Source organism: Procambarus clarkii, chromosome 6, assembly GCF_040958095.1.
Source record: "Procambarus clarkii isolate CNS0578487 chromosome 6, FALCON_Pclarkii_2.0, whole genome shotgun sequence".
Lineage (NCBI taxonomy): Eukaryota > Metazoa > Arthropoda > Malacostraca > Decapoda > Cambaridae > Procambarus > Procambarus clarkii.
The window spans coordinates 20635032-20658767 of NC_091155.1; the positions used below are offsets into that span (position 1 = coordinate 20635032).

The window sequence follows — 23736 nt, forward strand, 5'->3', positions numbered from 1 at the left end:
CACTTTATGTATTATTTTTGTATCAACGCATGTATATCTTGTAACCATCAAATACATAATAAAGTGCAAAAAAAAAAAAAAGGAAGGGGGTGGTAGGAGGAAAGCACACAGAAACTGTATTGGAGGGGATCTAAACATTCCCTCTAATGCGTTATGTGTGGTTTCCTCCGAGGCTAAGGGTCCGGCCCCTTCTTCCAGCCAGAGGTGGTATAAAAAAAATTATATATATTACTGTATATAAAGAAGATACATAGAGTTTATGAAAGTACATAGCATGATGTGTTTACATTCTTGTAAAGCCACTAGTACGCACATTAATCTAAGAGATAATATTAAGTTGGCCAATTTTAGCAAAATTTATAAAATGTTAACAGGTACATTGTAAGAAACATTTGAGAGAAATTAGTAGGTATATTAAAGCACATTGATGGCTTTGATTGATAGCATTGAAAGCTTGATTGATAATTTGACAAAGATTAGTAGACACAATAAAGCATATTGATAGCACATATAAGATGACAGGATTGATCACAATGGTAAAGTTGTATGGCTTAAATACATATATATTGGGGGATTGGGTAGCACTAGATACAGTGCGAGTTTAAAGCACTAGGTAGGAAACTATTTAGATGAAATTAGATACTTTTTGTTTTTGTTTTTGAATGAGGCAAAAGTTGGACAGCTTTTCAATTCATTAGGGGAGTGAGCTCCAGAGACTAGGTCCCTTTATTTGCTTAGAATTTCCCTTCATTTGCAATGAATGCGAATGAGATTGTCTCTGTCACTTGTTTATTTCTTGTGGATTTTTTTGTTTGTCGTGACATTTAATTTTTGCGCGGCACAATATGGGTCGTGACCCGCAGTTTGACATACACCCCATACACTAATAACCATTAAATATACAATTAAACAATTACAACTACAAGTAAATAACTATGAACTTAACAATGGTTATAGCCTCGCCTTGCTTTAACAATCGTATTAAAATAGAGGATTAAACAAAAATCATAGGCACTCATTTTACCGAGTGCCAACCTGCTATATAGACTGATGTTACTTGCGTTTGAACACATTTTAAAATTATCTCAAGTTTCGAGGACGGGCTGAGCTCCGAGCAAAAACTGTCTTAAAACTCCCATAGAGTTTCCTTAAGCGGGTTCCAACACCCAGCAGGAGTCAGGTCCCGCCCACCCCCCACGCGCGCCGCCCACCTCTCAGTCACTCTCCAGCCGTGAGGGGAGGAGGTTGTGTGACGTTCCCTCGCGCTCCTCGACACGTGTAGTGGACCTCAGGATATTCCCTGTGGGCTTACTCCAGTGTGTTGGTGGTGAGCTTACACCAGTGTTGAACATTCTGGTGCACACTACATAACGTGTTGTCATCTAGACAGTGCGTGACAACTGTCATTCTGGAACTCAAATTGTACCAGAAAAAAAAGCAAATAGTGTTTTATACCATCATTGGCTAAGATTACATTGCCCACACAAAGTGAAGACTGGAATATTTTAAAAGAATTCGTTTGGGAAATATATTGTGCGAGTTTATCCGGAGGGAAGGAGCGTATGCATCATGTAAGCCGTTCCCCCAAGGAGCTGACGACGCCCACGATGGGGCTGCGGGCGTGGGTGGTGGTGTGGGCGGCGGTGGCTGTTGTGGGCGGGGTGGAGGCGAGGGGGGGCGTGAGGGTGGAGGAGGGCGGCGCCTACAGGGACCTCACCTTGGCTATACACCCCGCCTTCATCCCCAACAACTGCACCGCCTTCTTCAGCAACCTCCAGGTAAGAACGTCTCCCTCCAGCTGCCAGTCATCTTGCCTCATAATCCTCTAGTTTGAAACGGGCAAAAGTCGCTTCATTTTCAGGCTGAGGCATACGATCAGGGCGGCTCCACGAATTTAAAAAAGGCACTTAAAAAGTGGAGTAGCATAAGGGAAGCCACACTCAGTTTGAGTGCTGCGAGTAATGGACCAACCCGTCCTCAGGCCAGGCTCGCTATTAACATACTTTGTAATACAAAAAAAGGTTTTGTTCTCAGCCCAAAACCCTACCAGCTACTGAAGTGCTGCTGGCTGACAACCCCGGCCCCCATCTGCCTCTTACAAGGGGATGACGAACTATTAATAATATTCTTAACTATCAAACTATCTCATATATAAATTAATATTATTATACAATAAAATGCAAAGTATAGGTAGGCGTTGGAAAGTTAGGAGTTCATAGGTTCTGCTGGCGATTAACTGTGTTTGTAGTGCATGGATAAAGTAATTAGACACGATTCGAGCAGAGGTCGTCAGTGAAGCACTGCTCGAGAACGCTTCATCCAGTCCGTCCTCCAAACGAAGACCCAAAAGTGACTCCACGCACCAACCAGTCCTCGACTCAAGTCCATTCCATCCAGCGGTCGACCCCACAGACGCATTCATAAATTTATACATGCTGTTCGTTCAAAACAAGAATTTTCTAACATATAAATTATTATTATAATATATTAGCATATTGTGCATATATAGGCATAGGTTAGGTGTTTAGGTTCTGTTGGCGATTATTTGTAATTGTAGTACGTGGGTGAAGCGTACTGCAATTACGCTTTATAGCGTTGTGGTTCGAACAAAATTCGTCGGTGCAAAGCTCAACCCCCGCAAGCACAACTAGGTGAGTAAAGTGAGGTTAATAGGGGGTGGGGTTCATTTCTACAGTGTTCAAATATTCTGTTGAAAACACTTGTAAATTGGTTTTGTGTACAGTCCACAATTACGGAGATCAAGGCGTCTGCTGCTCACAACTCACAGTAGGCCTAGAGGTAGCCTTTGTTGTAGCTCTCATCACAATATAGGCCGTTGTTCACAGCAGCGGGGAGGCGTTTTATCTTGCTCACAGCAGCGGGGAGGGGTTGTATCTTGCTCACAGCAGCGGGGAGGGGTTTTATCTTGCTCACAGCAGCGGGGAGGGGTTTTATCTTGCTCACAGCAGCGGGGAGGGGTTTTATCTTGCTCACAGCAGCGGGGAGGGGTTGTATCTTGCTCACAGCAGCGGGGAGGGGTTGTATCTTGCTCACAGCAGCGGGGAGGCGTTTTATCTTGCTCACAGCAGCGGGGAGGGGTTGTATCTTGCTCACAGCAGCGGGGAGGGGTTGTATCTTGCTCACAGCAGCGGGGAGGGGTTTTATCTTGCTCACAGCAGCGGGGAGGGGTTGTATCTTGCTCACAGCAGCGGGGAGGGGTTTTATCTTGCTCACAGCAGCGGGGAGGGGTTTTATCTTGCTCACAGCAGCGGGGAGGGGTTTTATCTTGCTCACAGCAGCGGGGAGGGGTTGTATCTTGCTCACAGCAGCGGGGAGGGGTTGTATCTTGCTCACAGCAGCGGGGAGGCGTTTTATCTTGCTCACAGCAGCGGGGAGGGGTTGTATCTTGCTCACAGCAGCGGGGAGGGGTTGCATCTTGCTCACAGCAGCGGGGAGGCGTTTTATCTTGCTCACAGCAGCGGGGAGGGGTTGTATCTTGCTCACAGCAGCGGGGAGGGATTTTATCTTGCTCACAGCAACGGGGAGGGGTTTTATCTTGCTCACAGCAACGGGGAGGGGTTTTATCTTGCTCATAGCAGCGGAAAGTAACGTAATAGCCTATGTCTATATGATGAAAATAAATAAACGCTGGTTCAGAAATAGGGTTACAGATATGTGGAATACGTTACCAAATAGCAGCAAGGAAGAAAACTACCTGGACACGTTTCAAAACACAGGCCTAGGTTGGAGGACATAATAACCAAAGAGTGTGTTAGCCATTAATTCGTAGCTGCCTCGCATGCATATACAGTAGGCCTTGAGGCTCAACTGTTGTCACATGAGTAGGGTGATGGTGGTCGGTGTACCTGTGAGCCGTCAAGTTTGGGTTGTGGTGAGGCGAGAAGAGCGGACCAGGATGGGGTTGGCGCGTGAGGTTAGTCAGGAGGTGTTGAAGACGGTATACCAGCACCTGCTGGTAACCAGAGCCCGGCTCCTGCCTCCTCCTCCTCCTCTCTACCTTTGCTCATACAACTCTGCATATCACAATATTATTCCTAGCTGCAATAATACAAAACCTGCCAGTTTTCGTACCCAATGCGGCTACACATGATATTCTCCGGTTAACTAGCCTAATGTTGCAATTATTAATGAAAAGTTTAATCTGTAAATCTGTTCATCCACGACAACGTGAAAAACATACCTGCCTTTTATACGATAATATTAACGCATCTGTCATATTTTGAGGTAAATTGTTTCTCGAAGACTCCGTTGGCTAATATACTTCTTCCGTAGCCATAACGCAATGAAAATTGCACACCAAGTCATCGTATACCATCTTATCTGACGTCAACCAGAAACATTCAGTCATATGCTGCACTACTTTACTGGGTGTGGTTGGCTCAAGTAGCCTACGTCACACTACTATATGCTACCGAATGTGGTTGGAGTAAGCACATATACCGTTACGTATCTATATGTTTACACGTACATATGTACTACAGTACATATGAAAAGCATACATAATTACAGTCCACTCAGCAAAAAAAAAAAAGAATGTGAACAATCAAATATTGTAGCTTATTTGTCATTGGGGATAAGAGGACAATCACAGATAATAGTGTTGGAGAGTTTGTCCCTGCTCTTGTTCACATTGTTTACAGTCTAAATGGTCACCATTGAGGGAGTCTGTTCCTGCGTCCACCTCCCATCACTGTGGCCCAGGTTAATTGTGTTTATAGGCGTAGTTTGTCTCGAGTATTTGGCCGGTTATGCAGTGCCTCAGTATGTATAGTATACACATCATAGGGTTCATACATACATGGGTACTACACAAATATACTTATGTATACATCGCAGAGATCATACACACACAGGTACTGCACACATATAACTAATGTATGTAAACATCTGGGGCCTCATACACACACAAGTGCTACACACACATATATACTTAATGTACACACACGCTCATTAGATACTCACTGACGTATAAACCATGTGTACACAAACGGAATGTATTGAGAATGTGGCGGACAAGTTTGTCCATTGTGGACGGGTGTTGACACGCTCCCTTGGCGCCACGGTGGCGCACACCAGGCCCATCTGTAAGGTCGTGATGCATATAGCCAGGATGGGAGTTCCAACTATACGGGATGTGTCACTACGCCGACTCTCGCCGACCGTACTCAGTATCATACCTGGATTGTACCTGGATGGGGTTCTGGGAGTTCTACTGCCCAAGGACCACCTGTGAGAGCTTGGTCCAATAGGCTGTTGCTTGGAGCAGGCTGCTCCAAGCAACATATATATAACTCGTAGCTTAGGCAGACTTGCCAACCCGTTCTCCTGCCATTTTGAAGTATACTTTACCAAAGACAAAAAACTGATGTACAATAAATGGTGGCAGCTCGCGAAATTGACATAACGCCACGTTTTCTGTTCGTGGGGCATGGGGTTGGTTAGGTTGGGGCACGTTAGTACACCAGCTTTGTAACACTGGGAACGCTCAAGAGGACGAACTGTATCAGTATCTTCAGGGAAGAGAGATCTAGCTCTTTATGCCTCGTCTACTTCACTATTCTAACAATCACTATCTTTGTCGAACCTTTCCTTACAGGTGTGAATGGAGGTGGCTTCCACGACCTCACCCCTCAGTGCCAGCTGCCACGTGGTGACCACCCGTACAGGGTACCACCACTTCCTTACATTCTTTACACCCATTTGCCATTCCAGCTTCCACTTGTGTGGAATTGTGAGATAATAGTAGTGGGGGATTGTGAGATAATAGTGGAGGATAGTGTAAGCGTGAAGCAACTGGGGGAGGGGGTGAGAGTGTCAGGGCCGTGCTTCAACACGACCCTCGCAGTTGTTCTTACAGAATTTTTTCGAACGCCAAACCTTTAATCTTTGCCTTGAGTTCCTCTGTCCCCTGTAGCAAACATGCACCCGCAGAGTTGGTGTGTCTTCTGCAGCAAACATGCACCCGCAGAGTTGGTGTGTCTTCTGCAGCAAACATGCACCCGCAGAGTTGGTGTGTCTTCTGCAGCAAACATGCACCCGCAGAGTTGGTGTGTCTTCTGCAGCAAATATGCAGGTGTACAGTTAGCCCCACGGCAGCTGTCGTCACGTGGAGGCCCCAGCAGGCCGGCACCACCGTCAGGTAGGGTGGGAGATGGTACCTACCTCCTTGGTGGTTTGTAATTAACATAAAGGAGAGGTCCATGCGCGGCCCCACGCCAGACCTGCCGCCTGCTGCTGCTGCTGCTGGTGGTGCTGGTGGTCACCTGTAGTAGTGGAGCTCTCACGGTGTGTCCTCCCTCCCCCCCCCCCTCCTTCCTTCCTTCTCCCTCCTTCCGTCTCCTTCCTTCCTCCTCCCTCCCACCATCCTGCCTTCCCACATGAAGGTAATCACCTAAACGCTCGTACAGGGTCGAGCTCTGGCTTCCATAAGCCCCTCGTCAACAGCTGTGGGTTGTCTAGTGCGGGAACACCCTCCACTCCCCTCCCCTCTCTTGGGTGGTATGTTATATGTTGTGTTACCATCCTCCCTTCCATAACATCCACTAATATTCCTTCCTCGTGTATGTGTATTCACCTGTTTGAGAATTCAGTATCGAATTTCAACTCGTGGACGCCATGTTTACAGCCACCAGTTGTCTAATCCAGTGACTTCCACTAATATTTATGCTATAATGTATACTTCTGAAATTCTGAATGGAGTTACTTGTACCACCTGTTCATGTAGTACATTCCATTTTTCTACTATTCTTACGATAAGAAAATACTTTCGGACAGTTCAATGTTTCATGTGTGTCAAACCAAAGCAGTCTTGTTATAGTGGGCTTCATGGGGATTTTGTCATGTCTCCAGCGTGTATCAGTAAGTATCGTGCATCATGTCTGGTGTTGCTGACCTCATCAGCCGTGTTATGAAGGTGTCGTTAAACAAGCTATGTACAGGTTGTCTGAGAGTAGGGCCAGATGATGCCAAATATTAGAGGAATGTGATCTCCTGTGTGTACAGGAGGAAATCGGCGAAACATAAGAAATATTGCCGGAACAACCGTGGACATCTTCAAGAGAAAACCAGATTGTTTTCTCCAAGGAATGCCGGACCAACCGGGCTGTGGTGGATATGTGGGCCTGCGGGCCGCTCCGAGCAACAGCCTGGTGGACCAAGCTGTCACAAGTCAAGCCTGGCCTCGGGCCGGGCTTGGAAAGTAGAACGCCAAGAACCCCATCAAGCAGGTATCAAACAGGTCTCAAACAATCCTGTCGAGCAGTAGGAGTCAAATCTACTGTAAATCTGGTGTGACATTCTACAACTCAGAAAATTTTGTATGTAAATATGACTCTTAGAATAGTCTGATATAGACGTGAGACAGGCTACTGAGAACACGTTCTATTTCCCCATGTGTGAATTGTTGTATTCCCCATGTATGAATTCAGCTGTGGCCATGATACTTGCCTATGGACCTCACGACAGACAATGTGTATAAAGCTGAACAAAACTTAACAATAAACTCTTCCCTTCTTCCTTCGTGGTGGCAAGTGTACCCAGTTTGTCCCTGTGAGAGGTATCTGACCCACGTCCTCCCTGGGGCTCGTCACCCAATATCTGAAGGAACGGGGAGGAGAGGAAAGTGAGGGAGAAGGCAGGAGGAATGAAAGAATAAGGGAGAAGAGAGAATCTCCGATTATTATAGTGAGGCAGGGCGCGGGGTTTTAATTTAAGTGCTAGGCTGATGCAGCAGCCAGTAAAGAGTGTGGCTGTAGTGAGGAGTGTGGCACTGAGCGGCGAGGCAACGAGCGAGAGACAGGTGTGGCTGTGAGTACCTAGCTCTAAACCATAAGTTTCCCAAGCTCTAACCATGGGAAAACTGCGTCCGGTGTGTGTGTGTGCTGACCCCCGCCACACTGCCGACCACACCACCGTAAGGGAGCCCCTAACACAGCCACACCACCATAGTCACACTGCCGACCACACCACCGTAAGGGAGCCCCTAACACAGCCACACCACCATAGTCACACTACCGACCACACCACCGTAAGGGAGCCCCTAACACAGCCACACCACCATAGTCACACTACCGACCACACCACCGTAAGGGAGCCCCTAACACAGCCACACCACCATAGTCACACTGCCGACCACACCACCGTAAGGGAGCCCCTAACACAGCCACACCACCATAGTCACACTGCCGACCACACCACCGTAAGGGAGCCCCTAACACAGCCACACCACCATAGTCACACCACCGTAAGGGAGCCCCCTAACACAGCCACACCACCATCACCATTCCCCCCAAATTCTCCCCCAACACAAATCAGCTTCTGTTAACGGCCACCAACAATCTTGGTGAAAGCTTTACGGCCACCCCCCAACACCACCAACACCCAGTTGGCTACAGGCACTGCTGCAAGGTTAATGGGGCTCAACCACCACCACAATATTCACACTGTGAACTGACAAACTAGAAACTGAAGAGGAGACGACGTTTCGGTCCGTCCTGAACCATTCTCAAGTTGACTGAGAATGGTCCAGGACGGACCGAAACGTCGTCGTCTCTTCACTTTCTAGTGTGTGGTTTGGTCAACATTTTTCAGCGACTTAATCTGCTCTCTGACAGACCATTCAATCATTCACTTGAACACTTTATTGAATGTGAAAGTAAGATATTTTAGACCCGTCCTGTTGTCCAATTAACTATGTAACTATTTCAATGAATCAGGTATATTGGAAGACATGCTAGCAAATGTTTTCTTAATTTGCTTGTCCATTTTACTTAATGAACAAAAATTTTATTTATTATTAATTTTTAAGCTGCATATCTCATGAATATATCCGTGTGTTTTATGTTGTGAACAATTTGTAAATTACAGTTACAAATTTGTGAACTGAAACATGTATAATATCTGATGTAGCAGAATGTAAAGCGAGTGAGAAGCAAAAAGTCAATGAATAATTGTTCTCATGTATGTGACTGATATATAACCAAGGGAGTAGTTATATATCAATGTTTGTAGATGGTACACAGTTAACCAGACTGTCGGGACAGAAGGAGACTGCAATACACTCCAGTATGTATACCAACCCAAACAGTCAGCAGACTTGCTCCGATAAATGGCTATTGAAATTTGGTACAATTACATGTAAAGTTATGAAATTAACGGCATATAATAAAAGAGAATCATCAACCAAAACCAAGTAACGAAAAAGACATTAGAATATATATCAAACCTGACCCCAAAGGCACACAAATGGGACAACATCAGCGTAGGTGCAACAGTGGCGAACATCAGAAGCAGCCTTCAGGAACAAGGGACCATTTGGCATCGCTCAATCACCTACATCATACCTGCCTCAGAGCATGCAGCTCCAACGTTGGGTCTCCATGACAAAAAGCAGTTCATCCTCCTATTTAAATATGGTTTGTGGGAACGATGTGAACCATCGTAGATATATTGGCATAATGGACAAATAGAAAGTAGAATTTGGTACTATTGAATTTGAACAAACCGGAAAAGGTTTTGTATTTATTTTGATAATAAAACGTATCCTAGGCCTAATACACGCTATCCGAGGCCTAATATAGTACATATATGTGCTATACTAGGCCTAGGAATATTTTAGCTTGGTTTTTTAGCTGTATTTTTTGCGGATTTTGTAAAGTGAATTGTACCAATTACCCATTACGTCTATGTGTACGATGGTCCAGATTGTTACAGAATGTACTCTTACCAGGAGGATGGGTCGACTTGTAGGAAGGAAAAAAAAGAGAAAGGGGGGGTACTTAGATATGAAATACTTAAAATTACTGACAAGAGAGAACGGGAGAAAATGTTCACAGTGAATAACACGAAGACATTGCCTGAAGCTAGAGATGTGAGAATACACTGGAGGGTAAGGGTAGAAGAACACTTAAATGAAGTAGAGAAGTAGTAGAACCCGGTTATGGCCAGCTTGGGCCAGTAACTGGGTTCTTTCTGTTAACCTGTCTTATAACCTATTTTTTATCCTACCCAAAGTCGATGGTAAGGTTTCAAGAATTGGCTGTAGCAAGTGCAAGACATAAGTGGGGGATAAACAATATGCAATTACACCTTCACCAATATATGTTATATCTCTAAGTATAACTACACATTTACACTGTCGCTTTCACTCGGAACACTATAGACCTGAAGTGTTCATCAAATCCCGGCGAGTCCACTACCTTCAAGCACACGTTGTCCACGCTCAATGGTAACCACCGGCGAGTTCACCTTCCTCAACATAGGCCAGTCCACACATCGTATCGTTATAGTGTTCCAATACTCCACATCCGCTCTCCAGAAACACACTGGCAGAGGGCTTCAGCAACACGCTGACAGGGGTCTCCAATAATCACGTACAGTGGTAGCTAACACCCTGGCAGAAGTTTCTAGCAACACACTAGCAGCACTTCTCAACAGATGCACTACTGACGTCTCGTAACTCCTCTTGGCCAAATCCCGGGTACGTCGGTCTATACAACACTACATAAAGCCAGCAGCTAACACACTGTTACTACCGACGGCGGCCACTTTGTCCTCTCACAGGATCAAGTCAGGAGTTCTGGACTGCCCAAGGTGAACTGCCCTTCTCAGTCCAATCGCCTTCTTACGTCACCTCTGTGAATATAAACGTCATTAGCTAGACAGACAGTATATTGGGTGACATTAGGATAACACCCTTACACCGGGGAACTGAAATTGTAATTGCTTGCACAACCTAGATGGCGTTGATATCGTTATGCCACCCACCAGAGGTCATCATCATCGACCTCACCTCCTAACTGAGGTATGAAACAGCAGCCTTTCACCGACGTCACACCACCGCCAACAGATGGTGTTGTCTGTGTCTCACCTAATACCTGGGAGTTAGACTGCAGGTCCATAGAGGGCGCCGAAATCGTCACTCCCCACTCCGGTGATGGTGTCGATACCGTAACATAAGCTAATTTCAGTCACAGATATATATGACAGGAAACATGTGGCTGAGGAGGTATTTCATTTAAGGACCGACGGCAGGAAGGGCGGTGTCCAAGAGCCGAAACTTCAATAGTCGACACAATGGCGAGAAAAAAGGATGAGAAGAGCACAGGTGAGTGTAGGTGTTGGGAGTGTAAACGGTGCCTCACTACCCCCCCCCCCCCCTGGCCCTCCATGGTACATGTTCCTCACACTCTCTTCCACCCCACCCATCCTCACTCACTCTACTCCCATGATTCTACACTCTCAAGTAGTAAGTACCACTTGAGTGATGATTGAGAGGCGGGACCAAAGAGTCGAAGCTCAACCGCCGCAAGCACAAGTAGGTGAGTACAAAGTGCACAGACTGAACACTTTTGAAGACTCAGATATGAACCGCACCCAACACTTGCAGCAACAAGGGGCGTTCATCACATTTACATCTGTTCACTCCTGTAATACTCAACACATGAAATATTTATAACAAGCAGTGACACCAGTTAGGTACACAGTAATCAGTCTCTTAAATTAATGCCACCCTAAACTGTCTGCCACCACCCATCATCTCACTCTCCCCCTCTCTCTCTCTCTCTCTCTCTCTCTCTCTCTCTCTCTCTCTCTCTCTCTCTCTCTCTCTCTCTCTCACACACACACATATACACAAAGAGGTCAGTTCACACGTCACAAAGCTCCATCATAACATTGGGAGAGTTGGAGGTGGTCTGGGTGGGGGGGAAGAGGTATAAAGTGGTACTCCTTTGTCCAGACTGGTGGGTGAGATTAGGTACTGGTGGGGGAGGGGGGGGGGGGAGAGGGAACAGAGATAGGAAGATGTATGGTGTGGGTGACCACAGTGGTGGCCAGGTACTCCATGGTACACAGCCTGGCTCTGGTGGGCCCCTTGGCAGGGAGAGCTGGCCATCATCTAGGGCCATGGATGCTTGTTGAGTACATAGTACTAGTACTACCTTAGGCTTCTCCGCCGGTACTGGTGGAGGGTACTCTTACCAGTACTGGTGGAGGGTACTGTACCACTACACCTCCCGCCGTCTCCTGGCCTGGCCACTAATATCGTGTCATCAAAGTTGTGTTAAAAAGAAAGCTGGGAAGGTGGAGGTGAGAATGATGGCCGCGAGACCACGTGGTGGTGGTGCGCGTTGGTAGCTGTGTGTACAGGGAGTGAGAGTCAGCTCTAGGACCCCGCCTCGCCTGCCCGGTGTGTTAATACCTTCCAACTGTGCAGTACTGTAGTGTCCTTACTGGTGAAGGTGTGGTGCTTCCTGCCCCCTCTGGTTCATGCTCATCTCTCACTGTATACAAGTACTTCCTCACGTGTGTGTGTGTGTCTGGCTCATCTGTCCTGCCATCTTCCACCTCCTCCCTCCTTCACTTGACCCTCAAATTGGAAAATCCTGCCTGTGTCCAATTTTCTTATTGCCCTCAGGATCTTGTGAGTTGTGATGATATCGTCTCCTGTTTTTACACCTTCCACACTTGTTAATGTAGTTGTCTTAGCCTCTCGTCGTTCCTCGTCTCTTATCACTGGGACCTACATGTCGTCTGGCAAATATTTAGTCATTCTAAATATAGAAGTGACTCGTGTGTGTGTGTTAGTCTTGTATAAGCGGCTCATGTTATTTTGGTAATGTATAACATCCGGATCATCTAGTGTGAAAAGCTCAGTCCCCCAAGGTACCGTACGTGCTCCGGTAACTTTTCTCATCCTAATATCAGACATAAACGAGGATACAAACTACAGCACTGTATCATCATTTGCAGAGGACCCGAGGATTTTCATGCGAGTAGACAATATAGAGGACACGGCAAACCTCCAGTCTGATGTAAATTGGGCCTTTCTGTCTCACAGATAATAATATGACGTTTAATGACAATAAGTTTCTGCTCCTGTGCTATGGAAAAAATAAACTTAAAAAACGGAAACCATATATAAAACGGAATCAAATCACTCTATAGGACAAAAAAGCAATGTAAAGGAACTATTAGTGGAAGACCTTACCTTTACTAAACACAATAAAGTAGTTATCACAACTGCAAGAAAAATGAGAGGTTGGATAACAAGGACCTTCCAAACAAGGGACGCCGTATCAATGATGATACTTTTCAAGACACTAGTGCTCTCTAGGGTGGAATATTGTTGCACTCTAACAGCCCCATTCAAGGCCGGAGAAATTGCTGACCTAGAGAGCGTACAAAGATCCTTTACCGCTAGAATCCACTCTATAAACCATCTTAATTATTGGGACCGATTAAAAGTTCTAAATCTGTATTCTCTTGAGCGCAGGCGAGAAGGATACATAATAATTTACACGTGGAAGATATTAGAGGGGCTGGTCCCCAGCCTGCACACAGAAATAACACCACATGAGACCAGAAGGCATGGCAGGATGTGCAGAATGCAGAATACCCCGTTGAAAAGAAGAGGTGCGATAAATACTCTGAGATAGAAATATCAACATCAGAGGCCCGAGACTGTTCAACACGCTTCCACTACACATAAAGGGCATAACTGGCCGACCCCTCACAGTGTTCAAGAGAGAACTTTACAAGCACCTCCAAAGAATATCTGATAAACGCGGCTGTTATTCATATTTCTGGCTACGAGCAGCCGCGTCCAACAACCTGGTTGACCAGACGACCAATGGGGATGCTTGGTCAGAGATCGGGCCGCGTAGCTGTTGATCCCCGGAAGCTAGACAAGTTAGACACAAAGTAGGTGGTGGTCCGTTCTTTCTGCCTGCATCTCCCGTAAACTGTGGTGCCTTGTTGTCTGCCCTCCCGTAAACCCATTACTTTACATTCATGGGGAATACACTCCAGTAGCCATTTGTCCGACCCATGGTGTAGCCTGCCAGCTCCTGCTGTACCACTGCCGAGTGCTCCTGGGTCGTTAGACTCTTATCAGCTGAGCATCATCTGAAAACATTGACATGGGCGATCTTACCTCCTCCAGGTCATGTACATTAATCAGGATCAGTAGTGATCCACGCACCCAGCCCTGCGGGTCCCGCTCCTCCCTTCCCTTCATGAGGAAATGTAGATGTTTATCTCTCAAAATGTTTGGTAATATGTTTATTGTTTGTGATGTGTGTATATGTATGTATTAACACGATGTACTGAACGGGGTGAGAATAGCTTGAGCTACCTCATCTCTTTGTGTGTATTTTACCTCAATAAACTTATTTCTATTTCAATTTCCCTTCATACTCTCTCACCACCACCCTCTCTTTCCATTTTGTCACACACTAACCTCGCCCTTCATATCCCAAGCTTTCGAAATATCAAATAGAATCTACCCATTTTTGTCTCTCCTGACGAATGTTAGTGGCCTGGTTGTATAGTTCGAGAGGGGCCTGACAGTTGAGTGGACAGCGCTCGGGATTCGTAGTCCTGAGGTTCCGGGTTTGATCCCCGACGGAGGCGGAAACAAATGGGCAGAGTTTCTTTCACCCTGATGCACCTGTTACCTAGCAGAAAATAGGTACCTGGGTGTTAGTCAGCTGTCACGGGCGGCTTCCTGGGGATGGAGGCCTGGTGGAGGACCGGGCCGCGGGGACACTAAGCCCCGAAATTATCTCAAGATAACCTCAAGATAGATCTATGCAATCTTTCGTATTGGTTTCTGTGACTGTTCCAAATATTGAATTCGATCCTATTAGAAGACCATTTATGAACTATTTCTTGACTTTGACTTTATGCTTACTGAATGATGTCCCTAGCCACCCTCTGCTTGACCTCTATCATACCAGCCTCTGACAAGGTATCTTGCCAAAGAAATGGACACAAAGTTTCATAGTACCAATTCCTAAAACTCAAAAATTCAGACCCATTTCCCTTACATCTTGCACGTGTAAAGTCTTGGAGAGAATTGTTCCCAATCGTGTCATGTTTCAGGTAAACAAAAAAATTGGTCCCCTCCTTCTTTCCCTCCTTCCGTCCCTTCCGTCCCTTCCGTCTTTCCGTCCTTCCTTCTTCCTTCCTTCTCTCCTTCCTTCCCTCCCTTCTCCCCCCCCCCCCGTCATGGCCGTTCAACAGACATAAGTGGTCCTCGTGTCTTAGCAGACTTGACATAATAAATGCTACAAACTAGGCTATGCATTTCTTAGATTCAGCACAGATTTATATGAAGTGTTTCTCTGCGGTTTGTGATCAATTTAGTTGTTGGAGGAGGGTGGTGGTGGGGAAATGTTGGGAAATGTTAAAGCCAAGAGTGTGAGCCATGAGAACCATCACTTACCACAAATTGTCTCCAGCCTTGGTTGAGGAGCGTGCGTGACGTCATGTGTGTCCGGGGCAGTGATTGGCCAGTGCCCCGCGGCCCTCCGCCACTCACACGCCGCACCCACAAGTTTCTCTTTAGTTTCCAACTTAGCTTTTGTCTCGTGAATGTGTAGTCATTATGCAACTAAGTACCTAATTAGAATTTTTGTTTTGAATCAGTAATATGTATAATTGGTTTATCAATAAATATTTCGTGTTTACTTGAAATGAGAGTTTGTAAATATATATATTCATAAACAAAAGATGGCTACTCCTTATATCCACGCCTCCCTGTGATTCTCTGAGTGTGGGGGGGGGGAGCGGTGTTGGTTTAACTTCTTCTTGAATTCCTCGTCATATATAGCACCGGCCCCCGGGACCACTTGTCCCTCCATAGAATTCTTGGTGAATCGGATACTTTTGATATCGTTCGCCTTATGCGTTTCTGTTCTTGTATTGGCATCCTTGGTGATATTTAGCGCCCTCTGATCATTCCGCACATTATAATAAAGTAACTAATAGAAACTAACACTATTAAACTTACGTGAACTGAACAAGCAAAGTAAAACTTGATAGTCTACCCCTGACTAATCAAAGCTAATACAACAATAATAATAAATTAGGATATATGAGCATCGGGGAGTATCATTTAGGACTGGATTACCATTATCCAAACTAGCATTTTCGGAAATTAGAAATCATTGTGATGAGTTGAATCATTTTCTGCTGGAATCCGATTTTAACATTTTAAATACTTGCATGAATTTGAGAATAATGGAATCCTTATATACCAAGGAGCTGCGGCCCTTACTAAACCTTTCTAAACCTAAAATAATAATCTTTCAGCTGTTCAATTGTACACTGTATAACTCACAGAAGCCTTGTATTTTGATTAATAGTTCATTCTGATTTTTTTATTTGCTTTAGTCCCCCCTTGTTTTTTTGTTGTTTTTTTCATTTATTTCATGTGTCGATATTTTACACTGTTATTGTTGTTTAATTAAGCCATATAATACATTTTTTAGTGTTTAGTTTGATATTTTTTTATGTTTCTATTAGTTTTATAGCAGGTTTTCATGAGTGTATTATGAATGTTTTTGATTTATATAATGTTTCTGTAAGTGCTTATTTATTATTATTATTGTTGTATTAGCTTTGATTAGGCTAAGGTTAATTATCAAGAGTTACTTTGCTTGTTCATTTCACGTTACTTTAATAGTGTTTGTTTCTATTAGTTACTTTATTATTATAATCTTTGAGCTAGTTTCTATTATTGTGTGTTAAGTATGAAGTTTAGTTTGTTTGATCACTACGTATAAACTTAAGTATTGTTTGATATATATATATATATATATATATATAATATATATTATATATATATATATATATATATATATATATATATATATATGTCGTACCTAGTAGCCAGAACGCACTTCTCAGCCTACTATTCAAGGCCCGATTTGCCTAATAAGCCAAGTTTTCCTGAATAAATATATTTTCTCTATTTTTTTCTTATCAAATGATAAAGCTACCCATTTCATTACGTATGAGGTCAATTTTTTTTTATTGGAGTTAAAATTAACGTAGATATATGACCGAACCTAACCAACCCTACCTAACCTAACCTATCTTTATAGGTTAGGTTGGGTTAGGTAGCTGAAAAAGTTAGGTTAGGTTAGGTAGGTTAGGTAGTCGAAAAACAATTATTTCATGAAAACTTGGCTTATTAGGCAAATCGGGCCTTGCATAGTAGGCTGAGAAGTGCGTTCTGGCTACTAGGTACGACATATATATATATATATATATATATATATATATATATATATATATATATATATATATATATATATATAATATATATATATATATATATAATATATATATATATATATATATATATATATATATATATATATATATATATATATATATATATATATATATATATATGGTGAGGGTACATCATAGAACCTCCAAGGCTAAGGGTCCCCTTCATCCAGCCAGAGGTGGTACTCCCTTCCCCTAGTTATTAAATAATTATATAATTATGCCCCTATAATTATATATATATATACACTATTGGTGTATACTGACAGCAGGTTTTTCATTTCGGAATATTTCATTGAATGTGACTGCATATTCCTTGTTGATTATTTTCTTGTTTAGGGTTTCTATCCCTCTGACTAGTGCTCTTGAACCTTGATTTAATTGGAAGAGGATTTCTCCAAATGTCATATTTGTTCAAGGTTGACTAAAAGAACAAAACATAACTGTAGAATATATTATACTTATTATAATTTATACAACGTTTCAAACCACAAGGTTCATTCTCAAGTGAAGTGAGGGTCTACACCCGGGCCTCTGGTGTGTGGGTCTACACCCAGGCCTCTGGTGTGTGGGTCTACACCCGGGCCTCTGGTGTGTGGGTCTACACCCGGGCCTCTGGTGTGTGGGTCTACACCCAGGCCTCTGGTGTGTGGGTCTACACCCGGGCCTCTGGTGTGTGGGTCTACACCCAGGCCTCTGGTGTGTGGGTCTACACCCGGGCCTCTGATGTGTAGGTCTACACCCAGGCCTCTGGTGTGTGGGTCTACACCCGGGCCTCTGGTGTGTGGGTCTACACCCGGGCCTCTGGTGTGTGGGTCTACACCCAGGCCTCTGGTGTGTGGGTCTACACCCGGGCCTCTGGTGTGTGGGTCTACACCCAGGCCTCTGGTGTGTGGGTCTACACCCGGGCCTCTGGTGTGTAGGTCTACACCCAGGCCTCTGGTGTGTGGGTCTACACCCGGGCCTCTGGTGTGTGGGTCTACACCCGGGCCTCTGGTGTGTGGGTCTACATCCAGGCCTCTGGTGTGTGGGTCTACACCCGGGCCTCTGGTGTGTGGGTCTACACCCAGGCCTCTGGTGTGTGGGTCTACACCCGGGCCTCTGGTGTGTGGGTCTACACCCAGGCCTCTGGTGTGTGGGTGTGTACACAAGAGAGAGTAGAGAGGAGGGTGTGTGAGCAGGACGTGACGGAGGCCAGGGGAAGACAGTGGTCATGGAGTGGTGCGTGACAGAGAAGGCGGCACGGAGACACCATTTAAGACGGAAGGAGAGAGAGAGAGAGGGGGGGGGATGGGGAGTAATACCAGTGGAGTTCAGTTATGTGTAACTTGAGGTGTGCGTCAAACTTAAGGTAGTACAGTACTGAGACTGTATAGTACGGACCATGGAGGCCTGGTAGTCCCTCCCGGCCTCACAGTAGCCTGGTGGTCCCTCCTTGCCTCACGTAGTAAGCAATGTTCACAGCGGACAATTGTCCACGAAGATAAATATTTAACATAGTATGAACAAGAGGAGGACATTATAGCCACCACCACCACCGCCTCACCCAACACTGTAGACCTTTCTCCATGTCTAACTACACATGTTGTTGCTCACTCCTTAACGGCACTGGTAAATTAACTATTAAGGTTGTAACGGAATTATTGCCAACTTCTACCACATTTTCCTGCCAGTCATCTTTCTGTAATTATAACGATGGTCGACTTGCTCACTCTTTTATATATATAAAGTTGTAATTGTGTAATTCACTGGTGGCTTGGTGAGAGGCGTTGGTGTACACAAGGGTGTTGGTGTACACCACCCCCCTGGGGTGTACACTAGGGTGTTGGTTACTCCCCGCCCCCCCCCTGGGGTGTACACAAGGGTGTTGCTGCCTCCCCTCCCCCCCCCCCTGGGGTGTACACAAGTGTTGCTGCCGGGACATACCAGTAGGTCAGCTCACTCTGTGGTATTAATACAATTTGGTACACATATATATGGATCTCCGGGAGATAACTTGGATGACACTTGTCTCTCACTTGTACCTATAACAGTTCTGGAGAAAGGCCACCTTGAATTTTGCAAGAAAATAAAAGTATATTTTCCACGATCATACTTTATTCAAACAGATCTATCTCAACTTGTATGTCACATACACATTTAATTTAAATAGCATTTTGAAGCTAGTATGTGTATCTCCAACTATTAATCGTTTCATATTTTAAAATCAGGATTCAAATAGAAAGTTGAACTTGAATTTAAGTTTTGACGGTGGAAAGATCAGACATCAACCCGGCCGCACTTTTGTTGCAAGTGAGTGCAATAATTGGTATTTGTATATTAGTATAGATCATACATTGCCTGGAGTAATTGAACCACATCATTATAATGGACCTTAGCCTAGTCTAAACCTTGCAAGTCATCAGTCTGGAGCTCCTTCCAGTGGTCAGGCGAATGTTGTTCTCTTTCTAATTAGTTTATTTTTAAACATAACATTATTTGACCAACACAAACGGACACTTCCCTGGAGTGAGTATCATGGCACCTCCTACCCCCCCCCCCCCCCCCCCCAGCCGTCTCTCACCTCCCTGACGAGGCGGGTGGTTGTGTCATTGTTGTAATCGGCATCAATCACTGTGAACTATCTATAATTAATCACAGATTAATTATGGGGGCCTCCCAATTAATTATTAATTAATGGGGGGGGGGGCTCAAGTCTCTGGACACGTGTCATGTTTTGTCCAGTAGCAATGATTAGTATATTTTTATCATATCTTATTATTATGATGATAAGGAAGCCCTGGTTGGGGACCTTTACAGGAGCAGCGAACCTGCGCTGTGCGAACCGTGCCAGGCGCACCCGCTCCTGATAGTGTGGCACCTACAAATTGATTGATAGAGAGTAAGCCACCCAAGAGGTGGCACGGGCATGAATACCCCCATAAATGGCCTACAGATGCATATAAAAAAAATGCTGGCGTGCAGCTTTGCCTTGCCAGATAAGGCCGGCCTCGGCGGTAGAGGTGTGGTGAGGGTAGAGGAGGGGGAGCAGGTGCACGGGTCGCTCGCCTCCGGAAACCCTTGTCTTCCTCCAACTGAAAATTGCAGGTTTTTTGCAAAGGAGCAGTTGTGGAGCGTGTAATTTATCCTTTATCCTGGTGGCGCGTTATGAGGTACTGGTGGCGCGTTGTGAGGTACTGGTGGCGCGTTGTGAGGTACTGGTGCTCGTCCTTCCAGGGAGGGTGTGGAGGAGGACGGGTCTGGCAGCTCCACACTGCTGGGTCGCCGCCTTCATCGTGCCGTACAAGTAATACGTTATCTAGCATGACTGTCCATGATGGCGTCCCCCGTGGTGGTGAGGCCGTCTACTGACCTCCTACTCCTTACATTTTCTGGAAATTAGGTGCCATAGGTACAGTCAGAGAACATTGTCTGAACAGCAGAGGTCCACAGCTGTTCAACACCCTCCCAGCAAGTATTATAAATATTGCTGGAACAAGGGGTAAATGTATTCAAGAGTACTACCTATGTAAATGTGGTACTTTCACAGTTATTTCCCTCCACTAATTATGGACTCCCTGGTTCCTTAACCCCGCCCACACCGGCCGGCCACGCCCACCTGCTCTCCCCCCCCCTCCCCTCCCAACACTGGCCGGCCATGCCCACCTCTCCCCCCCCTCCCAACACTGGCTGGCCACGCCCACCTCCCCCCCCCTCCCAACACTGGCCGGCCACGCCCACCTCCCCCCCCCCCCCCCCCACACACACACACACACAGCCACGTGAGGTCCAGCTCTCATAGTCTTGGCAGCTCATCCCACGTAATTCTGGGATGATTCTCGTTACAAACCTCTACCTTCTCCCACGCTCGTCCCGGAATTACGAAGGCTGGTGTGAAGAAATACTGAGAGAGGTGGACCTGACGTGGCTAGTAAAGAGGGGAGAAACATGAGAGATGCTAGAGACGCGTACAGCACAGAGTGGGGAAAGCAGGAAATGTTCACAATGAACACCAGTATATATTAAGAGTGCGCGGCCGGAAGCTTCAGACTCGGTGGAGTCATACAGTTGTTAACAAGATTTTTTAAGCATATTATTAGTAGGAACCTTGGGATGAACTGAACGAGCAGCTTGTGGAAACCAACTCCATTCAAACATTGAAAAAGTCAATATGATAGTGGATGTTGTGTATATCACCATCAATGGTGGTTATGGTGGGAGGCACTATGGGCGTGGAGAGGGCGGGAGGGCTGGGGAAGTTCATGTTTATTGACACAAGAAAAAATACATCTCAAAAGGATAGAGTAGCTTAGGCTATTTCTACCCGGTGTGGTGAGGGAAGACTCAGCTCTGGCACCTGGCACCTGGCACTGTCATGGTGATGAATTGAAATACCCTGCTGTTGTGATGATGCTTAACCCTCCCCCTCTCTCTCTTTCTCTCTCTCTCTCTCTCTCTCTCTCTCTCTCTCTCTCTCTCTCTCTCTCTCTCTCTCTCTCTCTCTCTCTCTCTCTCTCTCTCTCTCTCTCTCTCTCTCTCTCTCTCTCTCTCTCCCCCCCCCTCTCCCCTCCTCTGCCTCCCTCCCTCCCTCTCCCCTACCCCCGCCCCGGACCCGTTACCACCCACAAGAGTATGGTTGGGTGGGAGCCGTTACTCCGGGAGTCAGGTGGGAGGGCAGGACGGCCCGCCAATCATTCTGAGGTGTGTGTATTGTGTCCTTATTACCATGACCAGGGATATAATGACTTCTCTCACCCCTGCTGCTGGTATGCTGCTGGTATGTTGCTGGTATGTTGCTGGTATGCTGGTCATGGCATGTCACTCACATGCACTACTATGGTCTTGTTAGTGTGACGTGCACACTTTCTGCCTGGCTTGTCTTCCTGCGTCAGTGTGGGGGGGGAAGGGGAGGGACACTAAGCTCCGAGATCATCTCAAGATAACCTCTGTGAGCGGAGAATCTCTATATTCCCACTAATTCAGAGATCTCTCCAGCTCTGAAAGGGGAAGTGAGTACCGAGCAATACTCGAGACGGGACAGCACCGGTGATTTAATTAGTATTAGCATTGCTGTGGGTCTCTGGATATGAACGTTCTCATAATCCATCGTATGGCCGCTGCTATATTTTCTCGGTTATGTTCACTAAATGTTAGGTCGTCAGATCCAGCGTCGCGATTATGTCGTCGTCAGATATCATAATTCCCAAATCATTTATATTGCTTTCCTTCAATGAGTAGATCTGAGTGTGTCCTGTACTCTGTGTTTCGCTTAAAACTATTTATTATTTATTTTTCTGTGAATTCTTCAACCGTTGTATCTGGCGGTTTATATTTTAGAATAATAGTTAACGTATATTTTTTCTACCGTCTTTCCAAGTACCTCTACCAAGTACCAGAAGCCTAGCTGGTGGGTAGGGAGGACAGGTGTGGCAGGGAGAGAGGGAGGACAGGTGTGGCAGGGAGGGAGGGAGGACTGGTGTGGCAGGGAGGGAGGGAGGACAGGTGTGGCAGGGAGGGAGGGAGGACAGGTGTGGCAGGTATGGAGGGAGGACAGGTGTGGCAGGGAGGGAGGGAGGACAGGTGTGGCAGGTATGGAGGGAGGACAGGTGTGGCAGGGAGGGAGGGAGGACAGGTATGATAACGAGGAGTAGGAGGAGGGAGAGGAAGTGTCACATTACGTGAGGCAGATGAGAGGAGAGTAGTGTGGTGTTCCTCACACCAGACTACTCTCGCCCCCGCTCCTTGGCCTCACAAGTAACACCGTCACACTTAAGGAACCTACACAACACCTGTTGGCCCATACGAGGCTCCAGTTTATAGCCTCCAAAACCTCTCACCTGTGTCTAACCTGCGCTTGAAACAATACAACCATCCCATCTCTATTATGTTTACCGGTACTTCTTGGACATTAACAGTCCATTGATTGTAGGGGTCGGCCGTTGATTGTAGGGGTCGGCCGTTGATTGTAGAGGTCAGTAGTTAAGTGTTGGGGTCAGTAGTTAAGTGTCGGGGGTCAGTAGTTAAGTGTCGGGGTCAGTAGTTTAATATGAGGAGTCATTAGTTAGGTGGTAGTTAGGTCCAACATTTGTGTAGTAATTATGCTAGAGGCCCCGTCCCCCTGGTGGTGTGGGGGGCGGGGGCGGGGGCATATAGAGTTACCTTTGCGTGTCTTGGTCTATGTCCGTGTGAAGACGATATCCTCTCTTCTCTAAACCGGTCAACCATTTCCAGAGAAAATTCATCTCTCTCTCTCTCTCTCTCTCTCTCTCTCTCTCTCTCTCTCTCTCTCTCTCTCTCTCTCTCTCTCTCTCTCTCTCTCTCTCTCTCTCTCTCTCTCTCTCTTCCTCTCTCTCTCTTCCTCTCTCTCTCTCTCTCTCTCTCTCTCTCTCTCTCTCTCTCTCTCTCTCTCTCTCTCTCTCTCTCTCTCTCTCTCTCTCCTGGTTGTTACTGTGCGTCAGGCCGACCTCTCGGCTCCTGCTCTCACTGTGACTCTCTGATTCGTGTCCGTTATGTATTCTGTGAGGCGTGTCAGCGCTCTTCCTCACACTAGCGTCTGTCTCCCCCTGGCGTCTTGTGGTGGTAGTTGTGTCATTACTGCCTCTTGCAAGGCCTCGTTCTCACACCCTCTCATCTGGGGGTCGCCTCCTTCCCTACCAC

General features: G+C 45.9%; 1 protein-coding gene across 1 annotated transcript in view; it reads left to right on the forward strand.

Annotated features, from left to right (window-relative positions):
• The first annotated feature begins 1198 nt into the window (after positions 1-1198).
• Positions 1199-23736, forward strand: part of LOC123753918 (uncharacterized) — a 72997-nt gene continuing 50459 nt past the window's right edge. The window contains exon 1 of the mRNA XM_045735888.2: positions 1199-1778. Within this exon, the coding sequence (XP_045591844.2) occupies positions 1563-1778 (216 nt within the window). The 5' untranslated portion in view covers positions 1199-1562. The remainder of the gene's footprint in view (positions 1779-23736) is intronic.